The sequence below is a fragment of the Gymnoscopelus braueri genome (genome assembly GCF_963280865.1).
Source record: "Gymnoscopelus braueri genome assembly, chromosome: 9".
Taxonomy (NCBI): domain Eukaryota; kingdom Metazoa; phylum Chordata; class Actinopteri; order Myctophiformes; family Myctophidae; genus Gymnoscopelus; species Gymnoscopelus braueri.
In genome coordinates this window covers 41,936,841-41,956,780 of record NC_137610.1, presented here as the reverse complement: position 1 = coordinate 41,956,780, position 19,940 = coordinate 41,936,841, and the positions used below count along the sequence as shown (strand labels likewise).

At 41.2% G+C, this 19,940-nt stretch overlaps 1 protein-coding gene across 1 annotated transcript in view; it reads right to left on the bottom strand.

Moving 5' to 3' along the window:
* Positions 1–2,149: 2,149 nt before the first annotated feature.
* The window catches only part of pik3c2a (phosphatidylinositol-4-phosphate 3-kinase, catalytic subunit type 2 alpha), an 87,813-nt gene continuing 70,022 nt past the window's right edge, over positions 2,150–19,940 (bottom strand). Inside the window, exons 19-33 of the mRNA XM_080437929.1 lie at positions 19,496–19,676; positions 18,939–19,043; positions 16,284–16,376; positions 15,862–15,991; positions 15,570–15,706; positions 13,498–13,667; positions 12,769–12,925; positions 10,368–10,477; positions 9,945–10,152; positions 9,417–9,541; positions 8,359–8,476; positions 7,570–7,645; positions 6,810–6,919; positions 4,256–4,381; positions 2,150–3,591 (exon numbers count right to left, since the gene is read on the bottom strand). Coding sequence (XP_080294055.1) covers positions 3,409–3,591; positions 4,256–4,381; positions 6,810–6,919; positions 7,570–7,645; positions 8,359–8,476; positions 9,417–9,541; positions 9,945–10,152; positions 10,368–10,477; positions 12,769–12,925; positions 13,498–13,667; positions 15,570–15,706; positions 15,862–15,991; positions 16,284–16,376; positions 18,939–19,043; positions 19,496–19,676 — 2,029 coding nt within the window. The 3' untranslated portion in view covers positions 2,150–3,408. The remainder of the gene's footprint in view (positions 3,592–4,255; positions 4,382–6,809; positions 6,920–7,569; positions 7,646–8,358; positions 8,477–9,416; positions 9,542–9,944; positions 10,153–10,367; positions 10,478–12,768; positions 12,926–13,497; positions 13,668–15,569; positions 15,707–15,861; positions 15,992–16,283; positions 16,377–18,938; positions 19,044–19,495; positions 19,677–19,940) is intronic.

The following is a 19,940-nucleotide window of genomic DNA, read 5'->3' as shown; positions in this document are numbered from 1 at the left end:
CCACGATCAAGACCACTGTAGTTGAATGCAATCGTCTTATCTGGCCCATTACCCCAAAAATATACAGTTAGTACGTAGTGTATGTCCACAATACCTTCCGTTTATCCATCAACTTATATCAGAACAGAACACAGTTTGACACCAACGTTGTTCCAAAAAAACATTTAATTTGCTTTAGGAAGGAGGGATTACAGCACACACTGATCCAACCTGGTTAAAGTCACCAATTAAGAATAAATAACTGGCCATGTTAATACAAATTCTGCCCCGATGTGTCAGCTAACAGTGGATCAAATCTCTGTGAGTGAAGCTCTCAGAACATCGTACATTGTAAAACTCCTCTGTGTTAATTATAGGCCAACTCTGAGAGTTACAAATGGATAAATTAAATTAACACTGAGGGTTTTACCATGTAGATACTAGTGTTTTTAAAAAAAAGTCTCAGATAAATTCTTCTTAAATTTCTTTATTAAACATCTTTAGATTTCGTAGTTTGTTAGAGGAGAGGAAAGCAGCTAATCTCAGGATTTTGTTCCCTTTTGTAAAAAAAAAAGTCTCGCGGGGGTGGGGGTTGGTGCTTTGAGACAAAGTTACCCTGTAAATGCTGATCTACAAGCAGATGACTAGACATTTTGCCACAGCATGGAGCAGGTGAAAGTGTTCATAGATCTGAAAATCATCAAATAGGAAATCTAAACATGTGAATGGAATCTCTAAAAGTCTGTGGTTCTAAACTGGTTTAGCATGATTGGGACCCCAAATTTGTGCTGACCATGAAATAATAAGTTACAATATTCCTAATGATGGTCTTGGTCTGTAAAACTTGACATTTCATGACCAAATCATCATGCATGGTGCGAAATCACTACACACCGTGGGGGAGGGCGCCCTCTGGTGAGAGACTGTGGTATTGTAGCCTGAACACAACCCACATACACACAGGTAGTGAGTTAGTGCATACACTTCATATACATATACTGTATATGTGCAATATAATCTAGTAGTAATTCATTCATTCCCACATTGTATTGTTTCTATATTCTGTATTGTTTTATATTTTATTTCACACACACACACACACACACACACACACACACACACACACACACACACACGATTGCTATGGAGTATTTGTTCAGTTAACAGGGGTCTTCCCCGTTTCTCCGACTCTTTAATAAACAGAAAATTAATGTTCAGGTGGGTTGGCGATTTTATCCAATCAGGGGAGAGGACCCATTAATCAGCTTCAATTTGATAGTGTTCCAGTTAAAATGTGTCTGCCCAATTTCATTTGTTTATCCTGTAACCTGTTTTCTCTGTACAGTATGTACATAATGTCTCACACACACTATACATTTCTAGTGCGATGATGTGCTCTTGCTTATAGATTCCACTATTTTTACAGTTCCTGAACACTTTCATCAAGTCCAAACTGTTTGGTTTTAGTTCATTTCAACCATACAGTTCAAAGTGACATGCAGATCAATGATTTGAGGGCAACTTAAACCTCAGCCCATCCTGAAGCGCCAACAAGAGGGTGTTCAAAGCATATGATAATAAAAAAAAACTCTTTGTGTATTTGTGTGTGTATGCCAGAGGAAGTCAAGTATATATGAATACCATGACAAGGAGAAAACACCTGGTAGTGCAGTCCATAAATTCCATGAAGTTCCAAAATGATCCTTATACAATCTTGCTCCAGTGCATTGATTCGCTCTGGAAGAACTATTGACATAGCTTTACAGAATACAGATTTTTTTTCTCTTTGTTTTTTTAATAATAATAATAATAATAATAGGGAAATATCACAATGTTAACAAAATATATATTTGATTACGGCAATATTAAGGCCAGGCAGTGGAGATTAAGTTGAGATTGTGAGCACAAACGAAGGCACTCGGTTCATTTCCCTGTCAGGGTGGAGTAGTTGTATTTTAATGCCTTTTTAAAATATTTTGGCACATGATGATTTAGGGAACAGAATGTTAAAAGTTTGCAGTCCTAAATCGTGGAAGTCAGTTCACAGTGGGTTCCCTCGCTATTATGTCCAATGCTTTTTGTCAACAGGTTTTAAATGTATGTAGAAAATAAGGTCTGTGGCTAACAGAACCCTTAACTCATTCAGTGCCAATGACGTCGCAGACGTCACGTTTTTCATAAGCCCAGAGTGCCAATGACGTCTGAGACGTCATGAAAAAAAAAAAAAAAAAAGGTTCAGAACCCAAGATATGATGATTTGAAGATTTGCTGCTCCATTCACTTCTTGTTTAACTTCTTACTGAAAAGGCTGTATCTCGGCTCCAAAGCACTTTTTTTTTACAATGTATTTTTGGCCTTGGCACAGGGGTGATATAGCCAGAAATATTTTTGGCACTGAATGAGTTAAGAGAGTTTCACATTTTGTTCACAACATGATACTGTATGTGCTTCTTCTTTTACTTACATTAATTGCATGTGTGTTTGCAGAAATAATCTTGTTTAAGAAAACATTTGAATATAATGTATTTATTGGTTTGTTTGCTTCCTTTGTTTGAGGCAGAGCTTATTGTCTTAACCCATTAAAACCGGGAAAGCATCTTGTGTCATTTTAGATTTTAGCGTTAGCTAATCAAAAATAGCAGATATACAAGCTCACAGCTCCTCACTTTGTGCCGCGCTGCGAGCTTGTACATCAGCTATTTTTGAACATTTTTGAAACGCAATGCAGAAATTCCACTACAAATCTGTGGTGGGAACCCACAGTGGACTTAACTTAAACGTGCTGGCCTACAAAAAGACATAACTCATTTAGCCTTACTAGAAGCACCCGCCCCCACCTCCGCGTGTGCCTCCTAGTTTATCTAATTTATGTCTTTTAATTAAAAAATCTAAAGGAAAAGAAAACCCTGTAAAGATTATCCCTCAACCCCTGCCTTTTTTTCTCCTATTTCCATAAAAAATAAATGCATCAGTCTATATAGTATATCTCTTCAGAAAGTAAGCTGTTTTTGGTCCTTTAACGTCAAAATAATGTACAAAACATTACAGTTCTGCAGCGCGGTTTTAAGGATGAGAGAGAGAAAGAGAGAGATAAGAGAGGAGGGAGCAACAATGTGAGTGGAGATTGTTGGTCACAGAAACAATCTCAATTAGTGAATGAGAGAGAAGGAGGGAGAGGAGAGAGAGGAGAGGGAGAGAAACAAGATGGAGTGAGGAGGTGGTGATGTTCTTTTTCAGGGATGGAAACCTCAGGGGGAAAAACAAAACGTCACCGCTTTTTGTTTAAGAGTGCCTGATAAAAGGTTCAGTTTTCCGACATCCGTTTCTGTTTTTCGAAAGAAAAAAACAACACAGTCCAGTTGTCCTTTTCAAGGGCACGTTGGGAGGACTACAGACACACAGGTTCCTGGAATGGGGGGGGTGCGTCGTCTAGAAGTAGGGGACGGCTGTGAGTTTGTACCACTTGACCGTCTCCTTGCTGAGGTCAAAGTCTTTCAGTCTCAGCGTCAGTCCTCCCAGGTAGCAGTTCTCCCGGAGGGATTCGGCGCTGAGCACGCTCAGTTGCAGTTCCCTCAGGGCCAGGCTCTCCTTGCTGTGGCCGGTGTACACCAGCTGAGGAAGAGAGGTGGAAGATGAAGTGAAGTGAACAAGTGAACGTCCAACATTTTTCATAAGGTTTCATTGTAAAACACCAGTAGCAGCACTATCTGCTTTGTGTGCTCATTTATTCAAATTCCCACTTCCCCTTGTATTGTAGCCCCTTGTCGCTGCTGTCCCCTACTGGTCTGTTGGGGTGTAGTTCACGTGAAGTCTCCAGCTGCTTCTTTTCACCTCGGAGCATCTCCAACATCTCAATGTCACTAAAGACCTCCCAAAAACAAACAGTTTCGACTACTTCTCGGCCTGGGGCCCATGACCCACCTATTTCCAACACTACCTACCTAATAAAAGTGAGCGACACCCACAGCCACAATACTAGAGGGAGTGACAACAACAATCTGGTAACACCCAACTATAAAACAAACATGGGTAAATTCTCTTTCTACTGCACTGCCCAAAAAAATGTGGATCACCGACTTCCTTCAAAACAGGCCTGAAAAGGGGGAGGTAAATCTTCTCCCATAAAAATGTGATGGCATTCACTGCCCCCCCCCCCCACATTGTGAGCTTGTAGAGCTGCTATTTTCACTAGTTTGGGTCCCGGGCAAGTGTCTATTTTCTCTTTTGGGTCTTGAGCTAAAAAGTTTGGGAACCACTGGTTTAGCATGTCCATTACCATCTCATTGAAGGTTGGGTTCCTGGTCTTCCTGGAGATCTTTGTCTTGCGCTTGGAAGTCTTGTGCGGGTCCGGGAGCAGGTAGGTCTTCACATATGGGTTTGGGTCTGTGCCATCTTCAGACACCTGAAGAAGAGATTCATTCACAATCAGAGGGTCAAACTATTTCATAGAGCAGTGTGGGGATCTGGACAAAATCATGGAATGCTTTATGCAAACAGGTGTATCACAAAGACCTTTACCAAGAGACAAAAGGACAGTTAAAGGAGCATTTCACCCCTGGAAGAAACTGCAATCACTCAATGGTAATAGTATTTGTAGTAGATAACAGTAGCACAATTTAAAATTTGCACCCTATGGCCAGAAAAATAATGAAATCTGTGTGTTTGACTGGACTGCTGCATTACTACAATGACCATAATGCTTTGGTGCACTGCCCCTCCTTGTGGCAGGGGAGGTTGCATGTGGGTGTGATCTCCAACCACAACATCCAAACAGCATGCCAGTGTTGCCATGTCTGCTTATTATAAGCGGCTTCTTTCTAAACTGTAGTTGATATTTGGGCTTGTTTCCAAATGTTTTGATTGTTGTTTAAACCAGTGGTTCTCAAACATGTTCATGTATTTTTCCACAGACCCCCATCTGAAATTATAGCCCCTAATCTCTCAAGAACAGATTCTGCACTGCGTTGGAATCTGTCGGGGAGGTTTGTCATAACGTGTGCGCATTGGCTACAAGTGGGCGTGCCTTCAGATCAGGAAGCAGGCCGCGCTTTACCCAATCAAATGTAGTGGGCGGGATTCACATGTCCGTCGATCTTTCCCCCTCGAAACAAACCCAAACTAATTTAACAATAGCGTCCGCGGAGCAGACAAAACCACGGAAAGATATTCACATTTTAACTTACTCTTTCATCATAGAAACAAGTGGGCTTATAACCAAAACGATCCATGTTCTCTGGGAGAAGTGGTGTTAGTGTTCCGTGTAGAAATATTGTTAGTGGGAATGAAAACATAGTGGCACCCACCGGAAGTGAAAGCTGAAGGCATACACAAACACCGGTTTCCTTGCGCACTGGTGTTACGTTTTCTTCCGCCCAGAGCCAACAGACATAGAACAAACAGCAGAGGTTGCTGTTTTTCATTTTCAGTTGGATCTGGGTTCCCAGATTGGGGAGCCCCTAACAAATATGTGTCAAAAATATTCCACATTTTGCACTCTTTCCCCCTCAAGATTTTTTTGTAAATAGCAGATCTACAAGCTCACAATGGGTTGCGAAGCGTTGTGAGCTTGTAGATCAGCAATTTTCAAATATATAATATCCCATGTCTAGGTAAAGTGCTCTTGGCCTAGTTATCTTCTTTTGGGCTTGTTTTCATAGACCTGGTTGCTTATTTCTCTCACAATATCTGGCAACACTGGCTGAACAACGTGTACCTCACACACGTTCATCTAGTTACATATATGTCCAAGGATTCGTTAGTGATGTCATATCACTGACAAATCCTTGGTATCTTTATGCAGTTCTACTTCCGTGTCGCATAGTAGTGACATCACTGTCGAATCCTTGGTATGATCCTAGCCTTTCGCGACGGTGTTTGTTTACCAGCGCTGCCACTCCACGCTGTATTTTTTTTTTACGCTTGCGCTTATGAAACACTACACAGGATTATTATTTCATGTCAACATTCAAGTACAACTATCAGAAGATAACTCAGGTAAAGTAATGCCTCACTCTGCAAGGGGGGTTGCCCGCTGGCCGCAGCTAATGGGAGTGGCCGAGTGGGGAAAGAAGGTTGAACAAAGTGTTACTGACACCCCATTGGGGCTGTCTTTGGAGCTGGTCTGACTGAGACGCGCCGAGACATGTAGTGCGGAACGGAATGACGTAACATCTCGTGACGTAAATAACGTCACGACGTCTTCGAAGATTACTAGATATCTAAAAACACAGATTATACACAAAAAAAAAACAGGATCTTGTTTCTTGAGTCCTAAACGTCATTAAAATAAGATCTGGTTGCAAAATCGGCGAAGTGTCCCTTTAAACGACGCAAGATTGTTAGATAGGAGTATACAGCATGCATATGTCTCTGAATGAAATTGTCTATTTTTTGTGTGCCGTCTGTCTCTCTGTCTAGATGTGTTTGTATGTCTCTGTCTTCCTGTTTGTCTGCATAATTAATAGTCTATCCGGTATATATATACCTCTTTATATCCACACCAGAACAATCTAGACAATAATCAATTTAACAGACTTTTAAATTCAGTAAAAAAAAAGGCATTCATAATAGAGATGCGTGGATCGTGGTTTTAGCTGCGGATAACGTGCAGATCTATAAATAGGATAATATAATTAATTTGGTTGGATGACAGATGGACAATGAATGTGCACATTAGGCACATTAGGGTGACGAAAATCTCTAATTCATAACATCGCCGACCTAAAATGTTGATGTCCTCACAAGTGTAGTAATAACGTGTGTGTGTGTGTGTGTGTGTGTGTGTGTGTGTGTGTGTGTGTGTGTGTGTGTGTGTGTGTGTGTGTCAGTACCAGATCTTTGATGTGCATGATCATGATGAACAGCGTGCTGTTCCTGTAGGAAACAGACAGCTTCACCTCTCCTTCCACTCGACCCAACGTAGGACTCACAGGTGGAGGCTCTGCAAAACACACAACAACACAATGACACACCACACAGCACAACACGACACGACCATGCAACACATCGTGTTCCACACCTTTTCAGGCCGTGAACCCCCAAAATAATCATATTTGAACTGGGGACCTCCCAACCTGACAAGCACTTGTAATGTAGGTGTTAAGGCATTCCATTTTTCTTTACTCGGTTCCACAGATATATATTGTGAAAATAGCTGGTCAGATATTTTCAAATGTTTTGCCTCTTTCTTATATTATTTGATAATTTGGCCAATGTTTGACCAGTTAGTTTGTTGATTACTTTTTATGCAGTAACGGTCTTCTTTTCTTCTTTTTTTTATTGAGGTATTAAAAAGGTCTTAAAAGTCCTTAAATTGTCACTTCACTGTCATCTGGGGACCCCCCCCCAAAATCGTGTCCCTACATGAGCCAGAGCGCAGGAGTCTATCCCCGTTTTGCAGTGCGCTAGACCCCTGGGAGATGGATTGCTGAGGTGGAGCGCAACACCTACCATCAGCTCCCCATACGTACTTCCCATACGACTTGCCACACCCAAGCCGTGCTACTCATACTGCTGAGTTGGCAGAGCCCAGGATCGAACAGGAGTGCATAGGGTTCACGTGGGTTAGTATACAGATGTTGTTTTTCTCACCTGCTGCTTTGGCCACTAGAGCTTCTGTCTTGTCGTCTCGTGCGATTGGATGGAAGAATGTGTAGATGAGGTCACACTGAAGGGAGATAACACGGAATTATAACAACTCCTTCTTTGTTTTGAAAGATAACACTTACATGAGCAAGAACAATATGATACTGTGTGCAAGAAATGAGGGAAAAGGTCCCACACGCACGTACACGGTCTAAGACCTGCAAAAAACACTTTATTTATCAAACAACGTTTCGGTCCTTAGACCCTTGCCGTGTTCAAAGCCTCCCTCAAAACCCACCTTTTCAGACTTGCTTTCCCCTCCTAACTCAATCCAAATCTCCCTTTCAGTTTTTTAGTCTTAGTTTGATGTTTTTAGCCTTTTAACTTTTTCGCTCCTAATAAAGTTTTTTATTTTTATTTTCTTTGTAAAACCGACTTTGGGTACTAAAAAAAGCGCTATATAAGTGATGTATTATTATTATTATTAGACCTTCATCAGGACAAACATACAGAGCACAATAACCACCAAACATTTTAAAGGCTACACCCACACAGTGTGTATGAGTATGTGTCAGTCATTCTGTGTGCAAGAAAGAAAACTCTACAAACTCATAATGTGTAAATATGTGAATGTGTGTATACCCATATGAGTTTGTGTCTAGTGTATCTAAATAATAATAACGTGCCTGGTTAAATAAACATTAAATAAAAACTAGTACGCTGCATGTGTATATAACAAGTGTGTTACATACTGTATGTGTGTGTAAAGTATATGTACGAATGTTCCCCTCTGACCTGCGTGACCTCTGTGGAACTTCTCATCAGGTTATGAACGTAGTTGTTGAGCTCCACCTTTCTCTTGGATGCTACGTCCTTGATGTGTGTTCTCCCGAGCACCATCTTATTTGTAAAACTACACAGAGAAAGAGATGACACGGTCACAGCCTGTGATAGGACCATCCATCACCACAGTGACCCATTAAACTAGGTTCATTAGTTGGATTAGATCAAACCTTTGACACATTTCTGGCCCATTTCTGGCATCAGACAAGAAAAACTGGTATCTGTTGTAGGTACAAAAAAATCATATTTTGTGTTTAAAAATACACAAAGTAGTGTTGAAAAGGGGGAACACGGGTAGTAACAGAAAACAGAAAAGACACTATTATAGAGCCCTTAGGGACTCTGGTCAACCATATAGGGTTTAAATGGTTAACTAACTATTTGTCTCCGATTTGATACTAGCTGGAGACCTGCGTTGTGTTTTTCCATTTCTGTTCTCAGCTCATTCAAAAACCTTATCATAGCAAAAAAATAATCAATATAAAGATCTTTATTAGAAATATCTTTAAAGACAAAATAGTTAGTAGAAGACAGACTAACAACAAGCCAGTCTCTAAATGCTTTGCTCACAATAAAGATGTCCTTTGTTGCTAAAACTGGGTGGAAACGGTTAGACCAGAGAGTAACTACATTGCACAGCCAATCCAAAGTCTTTAGGGTGGTCCTTCATATTGGGTTTGTTTCCAAACCAGCGGGCGTAGATTTGTTGGCAGCCATTTTCACTGCTATTCTAGCAGCTACCTTGGATACTGATGTCACCAGACATAATCAGTAGGCGGAGATCTCTGATCGTCTGTGAACGCCCGACTACAGACGCAGTGCAGAGACAACGGAGGAAATACACACTATCCAAGCAGCTGCCAGCACACTACCCCACTCCAACACGTTCTGCTGAAATTATGTTATCTCTTTGCTTGAGATACTGTTAACGGCCTGCCACTAAACTTCACTTCCAGGTCCATCTCACTGAACACGGAACAGACAGCAGAGGGCAGCAGAGGGTCACACACCTGGGCAGCTTCCAGAGCGGGAAGAGGATGCAGAGTTTGTTGTGAAGCTCCTGAAACTCATCGAACGTCCTGAAGAGAAACTGAGGCTCGGTCTGTCCCTCCCTCAGAAGCCTCACTACATACACCTATAGACAGAGACAGACGGAGGGAGAGACAGAGGCAGAGAGAGAGAGAAGGGAACAAGGAGGACGAGAAGGGGAGGAAGAGTAAAGGGTTACAATTTAAAGGGAAAAATTGTGAAATTATATTCTTCCTTCTATTATAGATATTTTAATAAGGTGTAGCAAAATTGCCAGTCATACGACGAATAGCGGAAATAGTCAATCTACAAGTTGACAACTGCGAATGTGCAGACAGGTATTTCTTTGCTGGCAAGTCAAGTATTTCTACATTAATCAGTGTTTTATCCAACATGTAATATCCTCGTTGAATCCTTAAACATGGAGTTTTAACTCATGGTCATGGACAATAACGTTATCATTGTATTGATCATTATAGTCATCATGGTGGGCGGGTGGAGTAGCTCACATAGTGCTTGTCGGGGTTGTATCGCTTCTGGAAGGAGAAGATGGAGGCGTGTCGGATGCGTCCGTCCTGTTTGAGGGTGTGGATCCGCGGCGAGAAGGACAGGATGGGCTCGTCGCTGGACGGCAGCCCGGAGAAACGCAGCTGAGCCAGGTTGTGGATGAAGAAGTTAAACTTGGTGGCAACGCTGCCCAGGCTGGACTCAATTAACCTGAGGAAGAGAGAGAGAGAGTGCCATGGATTAAAAGCAAAATAAAATCTCTCAACTGAAAATGTTGTATGGCCAAGTCCTAATGTGTAATTTATTAAACGGTATGAATTGAATATTAAATTGTATCTCTCGTGCGGGAGACCCGGGTTCGAAACCCTGGTAGGACACAAACAGGATTAGACAGCTCTAAACTGTCCATCGTTTTATCTCAGTACCTGGTGAAGAAGATGGTGGCCTCGGCATCAGAGTTGTGAGGTTGTAGGGCGTCATAGACGTACTTGAGGTCCTGAGAACCTGTCAGCTCTGGGAGACCTGATGACGTCATCTGACGGGGGACACGTTACAGACACTATTAGATTGCATATACAATCAGATGCAGACGCAAACACATGCCCCCCAACACACTTTGAATCTTTAAACACTCACAATCAGAATCTTCCACATTCACAATCAAGACATGCGTACACACACACACACACACACAAACACACACACACACACACACACACACACAGTAGAATCCCCAGTGTTATTTTAACTGAAGAATGTACAAATGGAACGAAAAGCACCCGTGACCATAATACGGTTAATACGGTTTGTGCAACAAAACTACCAATTAGAGAAATCCTCCAGCAGATAAGTAGGACACTGTGAATAGAGGACATGCAGTACAGTTATAGCATCATGGAATGTCCCCGTTTCATGACAAGCCATTTAACATGTCCCATACTGTTGGGACACATCCAGGACAGCACACGAGGCACGGAACCATCCGGAGACATTTATCATGCTGTTGGACAGTGTGTTGTAGCAGGTGTTAACAATGCAAGACAAGCACATTCACTTTCCCTCCATACATGCATACAGTACATAACACAGACATAAAGTACAGAGGAAAAACAGAGAAGAAAGTTGGACTAAGTTGACTTGACTTAAATGGAGTATTGGTTTAGTTTGGAGTCCTTTTTTCTTTTCTTAGTTATAACAATTCCCAATTCTCCCCACACGTGTGTAGTCCCTTTCATCGCTGACCACTACAGTTGGTCATGTGGGACGGTGTAGACCAAAAAACGATACGTTACACATGAAGACGCCAGCTGCTTCTTTTCACTTGAGTGAGAAGTTTCACCGGGAGGACATAATGCATGCAGAGGAACACGTGTTCGTTATCAGTGGTGAAAAGTAACTAAGTACATGTACTCAAGTACAATTTTGAGGTACTTTTACTTTACTGGAGTATTTCCAATTTTCTATACTTTTACTTCTACTCCACTACATCTCTGAGACAAATATTGTACTTTTACTCCACTAGAATTATTTGGAAACTAGATTCTGATTATTATTACAAAACACACATTAACCACATCAGCCACATTTAAACTTTGGCTATTTGAAAATAGCAGAGCTTGTAGATCTGCTATTTTCAAAAGATTTGTATACATTTTGAAAACTTGAAATGGGACATTCTGCGTAATGAGTACATTTACTTTTGGTACTTTAAGTATATTTTGATGCCAATATTTGTACTTTTACCCAAGTACATTTTGAATTCAGTACTTTTACTTGTAAAATTGTATTTCTACATTGCGGTATTGATACTTGTACTTAAAGGGATATTTCACTTTCAAAAAAACTTTTGGTCATTTTATCGTCTACTCAGGCTTTTGTGAGCCCCCCACCGTTTTTGAGTTGCTTGATTCAGTATTTAGATATTTGATATTCATTTTATCAGACACGCCCCCTTCCTATACAAACCCATTATAACTTCAAACTCAATTTTTAACATGTTAGATTCATCAAAAACACCCATCCTTGGTTCTGGTGACTCACCCTGCCCTCCTAATACGCGAGGGGGCCGTGTTTTTTCGATAACATTTGTTATTTATTTTTAGTATTTTTTTGGGAAAATGAAAAAATTTAATACATTAAAAAAAATTAATAAAATAAATGAAAAAGGTAATCGAAAAAACACGGCCCCCTCACGTATTAGGAGGGCAGGGTGAGTCAGCAGAACCAAGGACAGGTGTTTTTGATGAATCTAACAGGTTAAAAATGGAGTTTGAAGTTATAATGGGTTTGTATAGGAAGGGGGCGTGTCTGATAAAATGATTATCAAATATCTAAATACTGAATCAAGCAAATTAAAAACTGTCTGGGGGGCTCACAAAAGACTGAGTAGACGATAAAATGACCAAAAGTTTTTTTGAAAGTGAAATATCCCTTTAAGTAACAAATGTGAGTACTTCACCCAGAACAACCTGTAGGAGGCGCTAGTGGCTCCCTGCCCAGCTTCCCACTTCCGTAAAGTACATGGCCAATTGTGTTCGTTAGAGCACTGGATGCACTCCAGAGGATTTGAACCCCCTAGTCTCTGCGGTGGTGAGCTGGAACTTACCCCCCGCCCCTTTGATGGCTTTATTGATATTGTGAAATGTTTTATCGATTACTCTTCTCTTTCACTCTGTACATGGATTTTAATATTATTGGATTTGTATATGCTTGTTGTGTCTGTGTCTCTGCATGTTTTGGTTTGTGTCTGTGTTTTGACTGTGTCTGCCTTTCTGTGACTGGGATGGAGGGATGGATCAGGTGCTTGTGTGTGCGTGAGTGTCTCACCAGTGCTAGGAGGTTGAGGAACAGTCCAGAGTGTTTGCGGATCAGGTTGTAGGCCTGACAGCAGAGATCTACGAACAGCTGGAATCTACTGGTAGGTCTCTCTCCTCCGTTGATCACATAGGCCATGTCAGAGGTCAGGACGAACGGAGCGCGGTCCCTGGCAGAGACACCGTTTAAAACAAATTAGCCTTAAAGAATGGTTGCTTTGCTGGACAACACAACAAGGAATGTTAGGAAAGACAAGGCAGGCAGAGAGGAAATGATATGGCACACCGGGGTGCTGGATTTGAACCTATTTGAAGATGAGAGTAGGATTTGTATCCAAAGGTGTTAAGACTAAGAATAGGCATCTAACGAAAAATACTGTAATTTGTCCAATGAAAATAATCTTTTAACTCAGCACAGAGAATATAACCCTTAAGGACATTTCCATACGCATATACAGTCTATATGGTATATACTATATATAGAGAGAGATTATCACCCAGGCATTTGTTGTTGCCCTTAGGCTACAATGATGAGTGCAGGTTAATACAGTACCTTGTTTATCACATACCCATATCCTCATTTATTCACAAAGACAATGAGAAAATAGCATTTGAACAATTTTTTATTTAACAAATAGACTCATGTTACATGTCACTTGCTTATTTTCACGTTGTCCTTATGAATAAATAAGGCTATGGGTATGTGATAAAGAAATGAAAACTCATCAGACACATTCTGTACCTTTTGAAGCTGCCAAACATCTGTGCATGGCCCAGGAACTTGCCAAAGTCAATGTGGAACATGTGACCCGTAGAGCGCAGCATGATGTTGTCGTTATGGCGATCACATATACCCAATACGTAGGTCGCCACGCAACACCCCGCACATGAATAGATGAAGTTCTCCGATGCCTGGACATACAGAGAGAGAGAGAGAGAGAGAGAGAGAGAGAGAGAGAGAGAGAGAGGTGGGGGGGTGGGGGGAGAGACAAAGCAGAAAATAATGAAATTGTGAATATTCTGAAAGAAACCCTTAGGCTGTTAAAGCCTGATGTGGCTTTGAAGATGTGTGGGGGTTTAGGAATAAAATCAGTCACATTGCAATTGATTATCAAACACATTTGATTTTTATGACTCGTATCTGGACAAATCTGGACGTGATCCTGCAGTTTGAGAGGAGGCCAGCGACAACGACGGTAATATGTGAAAGTCGTTGAAACGTGTATTTTCACTGTTGGCTGGATTTGAGGTCTTCTAGTCGATTCATGTTACAAAGGTTCTTTATAGACAACGGGGCCTGCATACTGCAATACTAAAAAAAGTAATCTCAGAAGAACATTTTCTACCATGTCCTTTCAGTGTATCAAACAAACACACAGTGTAAGATAAACAATACTCTAACTAAAAACTAATTGCATAACTCCAAAGAACACATTTTATGAGTGAGTGAGTGAGTGCGCGTGTATGTATCAAAATATGGGTAGTATGGGTTGGCAGTGTTTCAGTGGATTTCCAGGGTCAGTGTTTGGAAGTAGGGAGTAAGGGTATCACATTTAAAAGGTGTTAAAGGTCATATGGTTGTAACATTAAAGAACCTCTGGGTTTTAAAAACAACAAAAGGGTTGGAAGAAGAAAATGCTTATCTGTTCTTACAAGGAACATAAAATTAAATGACAGAAATATTTCACAGTGCAAATGCCAGGCTGATTCCAAAGTGTCAGCTCAGTTTATGAAGCGACATACCAGCAGTACTGAGTTTATTACCTCTGCCAAGAAGATAATGTTTCCAAACTCTGTCTGTCTGCTTAACTGTAGCCTCGGAAACCCATGCTTTTTTTTTTGTTACAAAAGAAAAAAAGCCTGGGGGAGCCATGCAGGAACGATGGTCTTGAGCCTTGTTATCTCCTAACCAATCAGAGTGCAGAGGGGCGTCGCTCTAAATTTGGTGACGTCAGCGTGCTCCGTGCACAGGCCGGGGGGGGGGAGGGGAGGGGAGGCGGGGACATAGATTGGTGAAGCAATAGGAAGCCACGCACAAATCCGGGCGGCTGTGTTTGGATCCGCCTTTCAAGACCATCGATTGAGCTCGTAGCCTCAGGCTAGCTTAACTGTGACGCAGGATATAACAAGCAGTTATGAAAAATGTTTCAAAGGGCCGTGAGTGTTTGTTGCTTGACATCATCAAATGCACATAATTTCTGAACAGATGATCTTATCATCACAATACTTCAAAGAACAGGTTTATCATGGGCCCTGCTGGAAGACCTGTCTAAGGTCTGTGGTCTGTGCTCGGCTGAGCAGTTTGTATAGTTGTGGGTGTGTGCAGCATGAATGAGTGTACACACATACATATCGTCGCTGTCGGGCGTGTTGTTTTTTCGTAAATGAGCGCCCTACTTGATCATACTAAAGCGTCACACAAAAGCATCAAAAGTAGCAGATTTGCAAACTCGAAAGCTTGAGCTTTTAGATCTGCTACTTTTGAATTAGAATCCTGAAAAGTGACAGTTTTGGACATATGAGGTTTCCATCTGACAGAAACTGTATGCGTGTGTGTGTGTGCGTGTATGTTTGCTCTGTGCAGGGCATCATGGTACAGTATGACATAAGAGATATCACGGTATTTGTAGATAAATGGTCCACGTTTTAATGAAACACATGTCCGGATTTTATCCACTGAATTCAGTGACTAAAAGGGGAGGTAGGTACGAGAGATATAGATGATTTCTGTTAATTTAGTTAAACACTGTCTGAAAGATACTTTGTTTAAATTCGATAAATTGTTTTGTTGTCAACAGCGCTGTGTGATAATACCTTGTCATATTCATCCTCAGCGGGGTTATATTTGCGGAGCCACTCAGCCAGCGGTTTGTCTTTGAAAGAACCTGTGACTCCATATTCAACCTGGATCTTCCTTAATGTGTCCGATGATGGAACCAACTCTATCATGCCTACACACACACACACACACACACACACACACACACACACATTTGAGCACGCACGTAAACAAACACACATTTTTGTTATTTTTCATATTTTGATTGATATTGATACATTTGAATTGACATATACTGTATACTGCATGTGTGTATGTGCATGTTACCTTTGTCTTTGCCAGTATTGATACATTTGAAGTTCACTATACGGAGATCTAGTCCCTCTTGCAGCCAGATGCGGTCCATGATTCGGATCATCTGAAGAGCCAACATGTCCTGTCTAAGGTCCTCTCCCACCTAGCGTGCGCACGCGTATGCACATACACACGCACACACACAAAGACGAACAATTATGAACACATTTTTTGCATGCCAATTTGATATTATCTGTCATTTCACACTCTGGCCATCAGGGGGTGCAATGTTCTATGTATGTATATGCATGTATGTATGTATGCATGTATGCATGTATGCATGTATGTATGTATGTATGTATGTATGTATGTATGTATGTATGTATGTATGTATGTATGTATGTATGTATGTATGTATGTATGTATGTATGTATGTGGTATGTATGCCTGTGTACCTTGAACATGACATTAATTTCTTCACCCAGTGGGTCAGCGTTGACTAGAGCCAGTTTCAGAGGCACTGCATTGGAGTTGAAGAAGGAACAGGCCTGCACACACACATATGTCAACGTTAGAGCAGCAGTAACACAATACATTTGATATTGGCTCGGGACTCCCAGGGGGGCCACTTCCCCGGGAGGTCCCTAGATGATTTGCTTAATGTGCAACATTTTTTTCTCACTCAACAGTAAACCAACCAACATACACCATTACTGCGTCAAAAGTAATCAACAAACTATTCTATAAAAATGGTCAAACATTGGCCAAATTGTCAAATATTACAGGCAACATTTTTTTTAAATAGCCGATCAGGGGTCATCACCATGGCAGCTCGTGACATTTTCATTAATATTTCATTTTTGCCACGGACATGCAAAATAATCATTTTACCAAAAACACATTGGCCTAGCCCTAAATGTATACTAATGGATTCCTAATGTGTCATAGGGTTTATTCCAATGTGCTGCACATTTTAAAACAATAGTATGTCTGCATTAACTACTGAGCCACTTAACCACCAACAGATTAAATCCTAATTATTTTGGATAATAATAATTGAGTCTCATCAGTACAGACAGTGCTTCAACCTCAAAAGGGCCACTTAGCTGCAAAGGTTAGTATTATACATCATATCGCTAATATAGAGATTGCTGGCTTTTCAAAAGACAGTGTTACTTGAGGACAGAAGGAGATCAAGTTCTAGCCTGGTTCCAGACGAATCTGCCATTGCAAAAAAAAACAAGTTCTACCAGCTAAACCATTTAGTTTGGCAAGGTACGGTAGCAAGTGGATTCCATTAAGGTCATCAGGTATTCTCTGTTGATGAGAAAGTCCAAGGCATGCACATGTAACAATGTAAAAAGACACACCCTACAAGCTACCCTTGATTTGTTTTGATTTATTAGACATAATAATTACATAATTAAATGCTTCTCACAGAAACATCAAGGATAAAATGCCAATGGAACACTGGAACAAGGAAACTTGAGACAAAAAGGATATGTACATGATGAGTGATTAATGAAAGGGCATGCCAGGATTTTAATTGAATGCAGTGTCACAATAGTTTAATGTGAAGGCACCTAACTTTGATCAGACGTGAGCTAACTTTTAGGTTGGAGGAGGTCCTAGGCTGTGGATGGAGGGTTTCTATGGATTATGATGGTGGAGAGTTATTATAATTGTCAATTATTGAAATCCCAAACATGGAAAAAACTTGGACCATGCCACATTTAATGCCTGTCTCAAGACTGCCACCTGTATACAGTGGATAACTTCCCAGTCTCCAGGTTTTCAAAGTATAGCTACCACTTTAACACTGACATCCCAATTTTGGGCATGTCATTATAGGCAAAAAAGATAAGAAAATTACTGATCTACAAGCTCACAACATACTGTGATGTGTTGTGACTGATTGATTTGGATAAAAATAATCCAGCTTGTAGATCGGCTTTCCCCCCCAAATAATATGTTATTTATTTATTTGATAAGTGGCTTGTTTTAAAATGTGTGGCGCTGTGGAATAGAGTAGACAATATGGCACATCAGGAGTCCATTATTATATATTTAGGGCTAGGCCTATGTGATTCTGGTAATATTAAGTTTTTTAAAAGCACATTTTGCTATTTTCACAGAATTGAGGCAGCTATTAGCAATCATTTCCTTTAGCTGTCTTGTTGTCTTCACCTGATGCAATTGTGTGTACAGGTACCATGTGCAATAATAGGCCTACTAAATATCTCCTGCAACTCATGTAATGAGCATGTTACTTTACGAGTCACCAAAGTTATTCAAACGCATTTTTATATGTTTCTACATTATAATGAAGAAAATATATAGGCTATATCTAGATTATTTCTTTTTCAAAATAAAAAAAGTGCCATGGACATAGACATGTCTTGCCACGGACATGTTTGTCCGTGTACGGACATGTTGATGACCCCTGTAGCCGATCTACAGTACATGCTCACAACACCTCGCTACGCAATTCCAAGAGCTTGTCAGGGTGGGGGGTCCCCAGTTCGAATATGATCATTTTGAGGGGTTGCAGACTGAAAGGTTTGAGAACCACTGCTCTAGATTAGACAGACACTGTAGAAGAGGTGAGAGGGAGTGTATAGGAGTAGTCATGCGTAGCCAGATGATACGTATGGGAAAATCTAAATTCAATGTAGGGGCTTGTCCACTGCCTTGAAAACCAATCCTGATATTGTCCCAATATGACGTACCACCCTAAAGTCTTTGCACTGGTTCTGCAATGCTGTTATTTGTTAAATTTCTGAATTGTTTTAGACCAATTTAGACAGCACCAGATGTATCTGTGGGCAGAGTGTTCTGATCATCTGGTTACACGAGATTAGTGTAGGAGAAAAAGACAGTAGGAACTTTGAGAGGGGGACAATGTAGGAGAGACAGACAGCATGACATTTGAGAGGGAGACAGTGTAGCAGAGACAGACAGTAGGAGAACCAAGATGGAGACAGTGTAGGAGAGACAGACAGTAAGACATCTGAAAGGCAAACAGTGTAGGAGAGAGACAGGTGGAGAGCTGAGAGGGAGACAGTGTAGGGGAGACTGGACAGTAGGAGAGCTGAGAGGGAGACGGGTACCTTAATGTTCAGTTCTTTGGCCACCAGACTGGGACTGAGGGGGAGACGACAGCTGCCCCTCTGGAAGAAGTTCTGAATGTTCTCTAAACCCTCCTGGAGAGCCACCTGCACAACACAGACACACACAAACAAACGGATACACATAAATACTTAGATTACACACACACACACACACAGCTTTTTACTGTGTTGCTATGTCACTCCATGACATCAGTTCCGTTTCTCCCCCACAACTTGGTCACAAAGTACTAATAGAATACATCCCAAATCTGCTGTCTTTCCCCAAAACAGACCAGTATATCTGCTGCTATGCCTCACGCACCTTATGTCTAACCTCAGGTACTTACCGCACCGGATAGATACCATGTGTAAATATGACGATAATTTTATTGATCTCTCTATCCCCCTTGCCCCCCCCCCTTCTTCTTCTTCTTCCCTTTCTCTTATGGAAATAACAATAATGATGGAGCTTGTACAAAAACAAATTTCACCCACTGAAAATGTTACACCTGTGATGTGACAATAAAGTTGATTCTGTTTCTGACACACACACCCACCTGTCTTGTGGACCCTCCAGCCTGTCTCACTCTCTCAGCCACGGCCCCCAGCAGGGTGACGAGGCGCGTCTGTTTGTCCAGCTCCGTCCTCAGCCCTGCTCCACACAGACACAACAACGCCCCAAGGACCTGCTCATAGCGCCTCCCCCAGGCCGCGTCCTGCACTGCGTCCTTCAACAGCCTGTGAGAGAGGACATAGACCCCCGGGGACATTCAAGTAATTCACTCTTTGTGTGCATTTTGGTTCTCTGTTCCGTCTGGAACAGTACCTCCATACGGTCTGCGCTGCCAATACATCAACCTGATTCATATTTTCTGAAACCAAGTTAATCAAGAAAACTAATATTTGCTACAAAGTAACTACTGTAGGATATAAATTAGTATTAGGATAAAAACAAGTAATTGAAACAATAGTGAAAAGGAACCAGTTATGTAAATAGTGCTA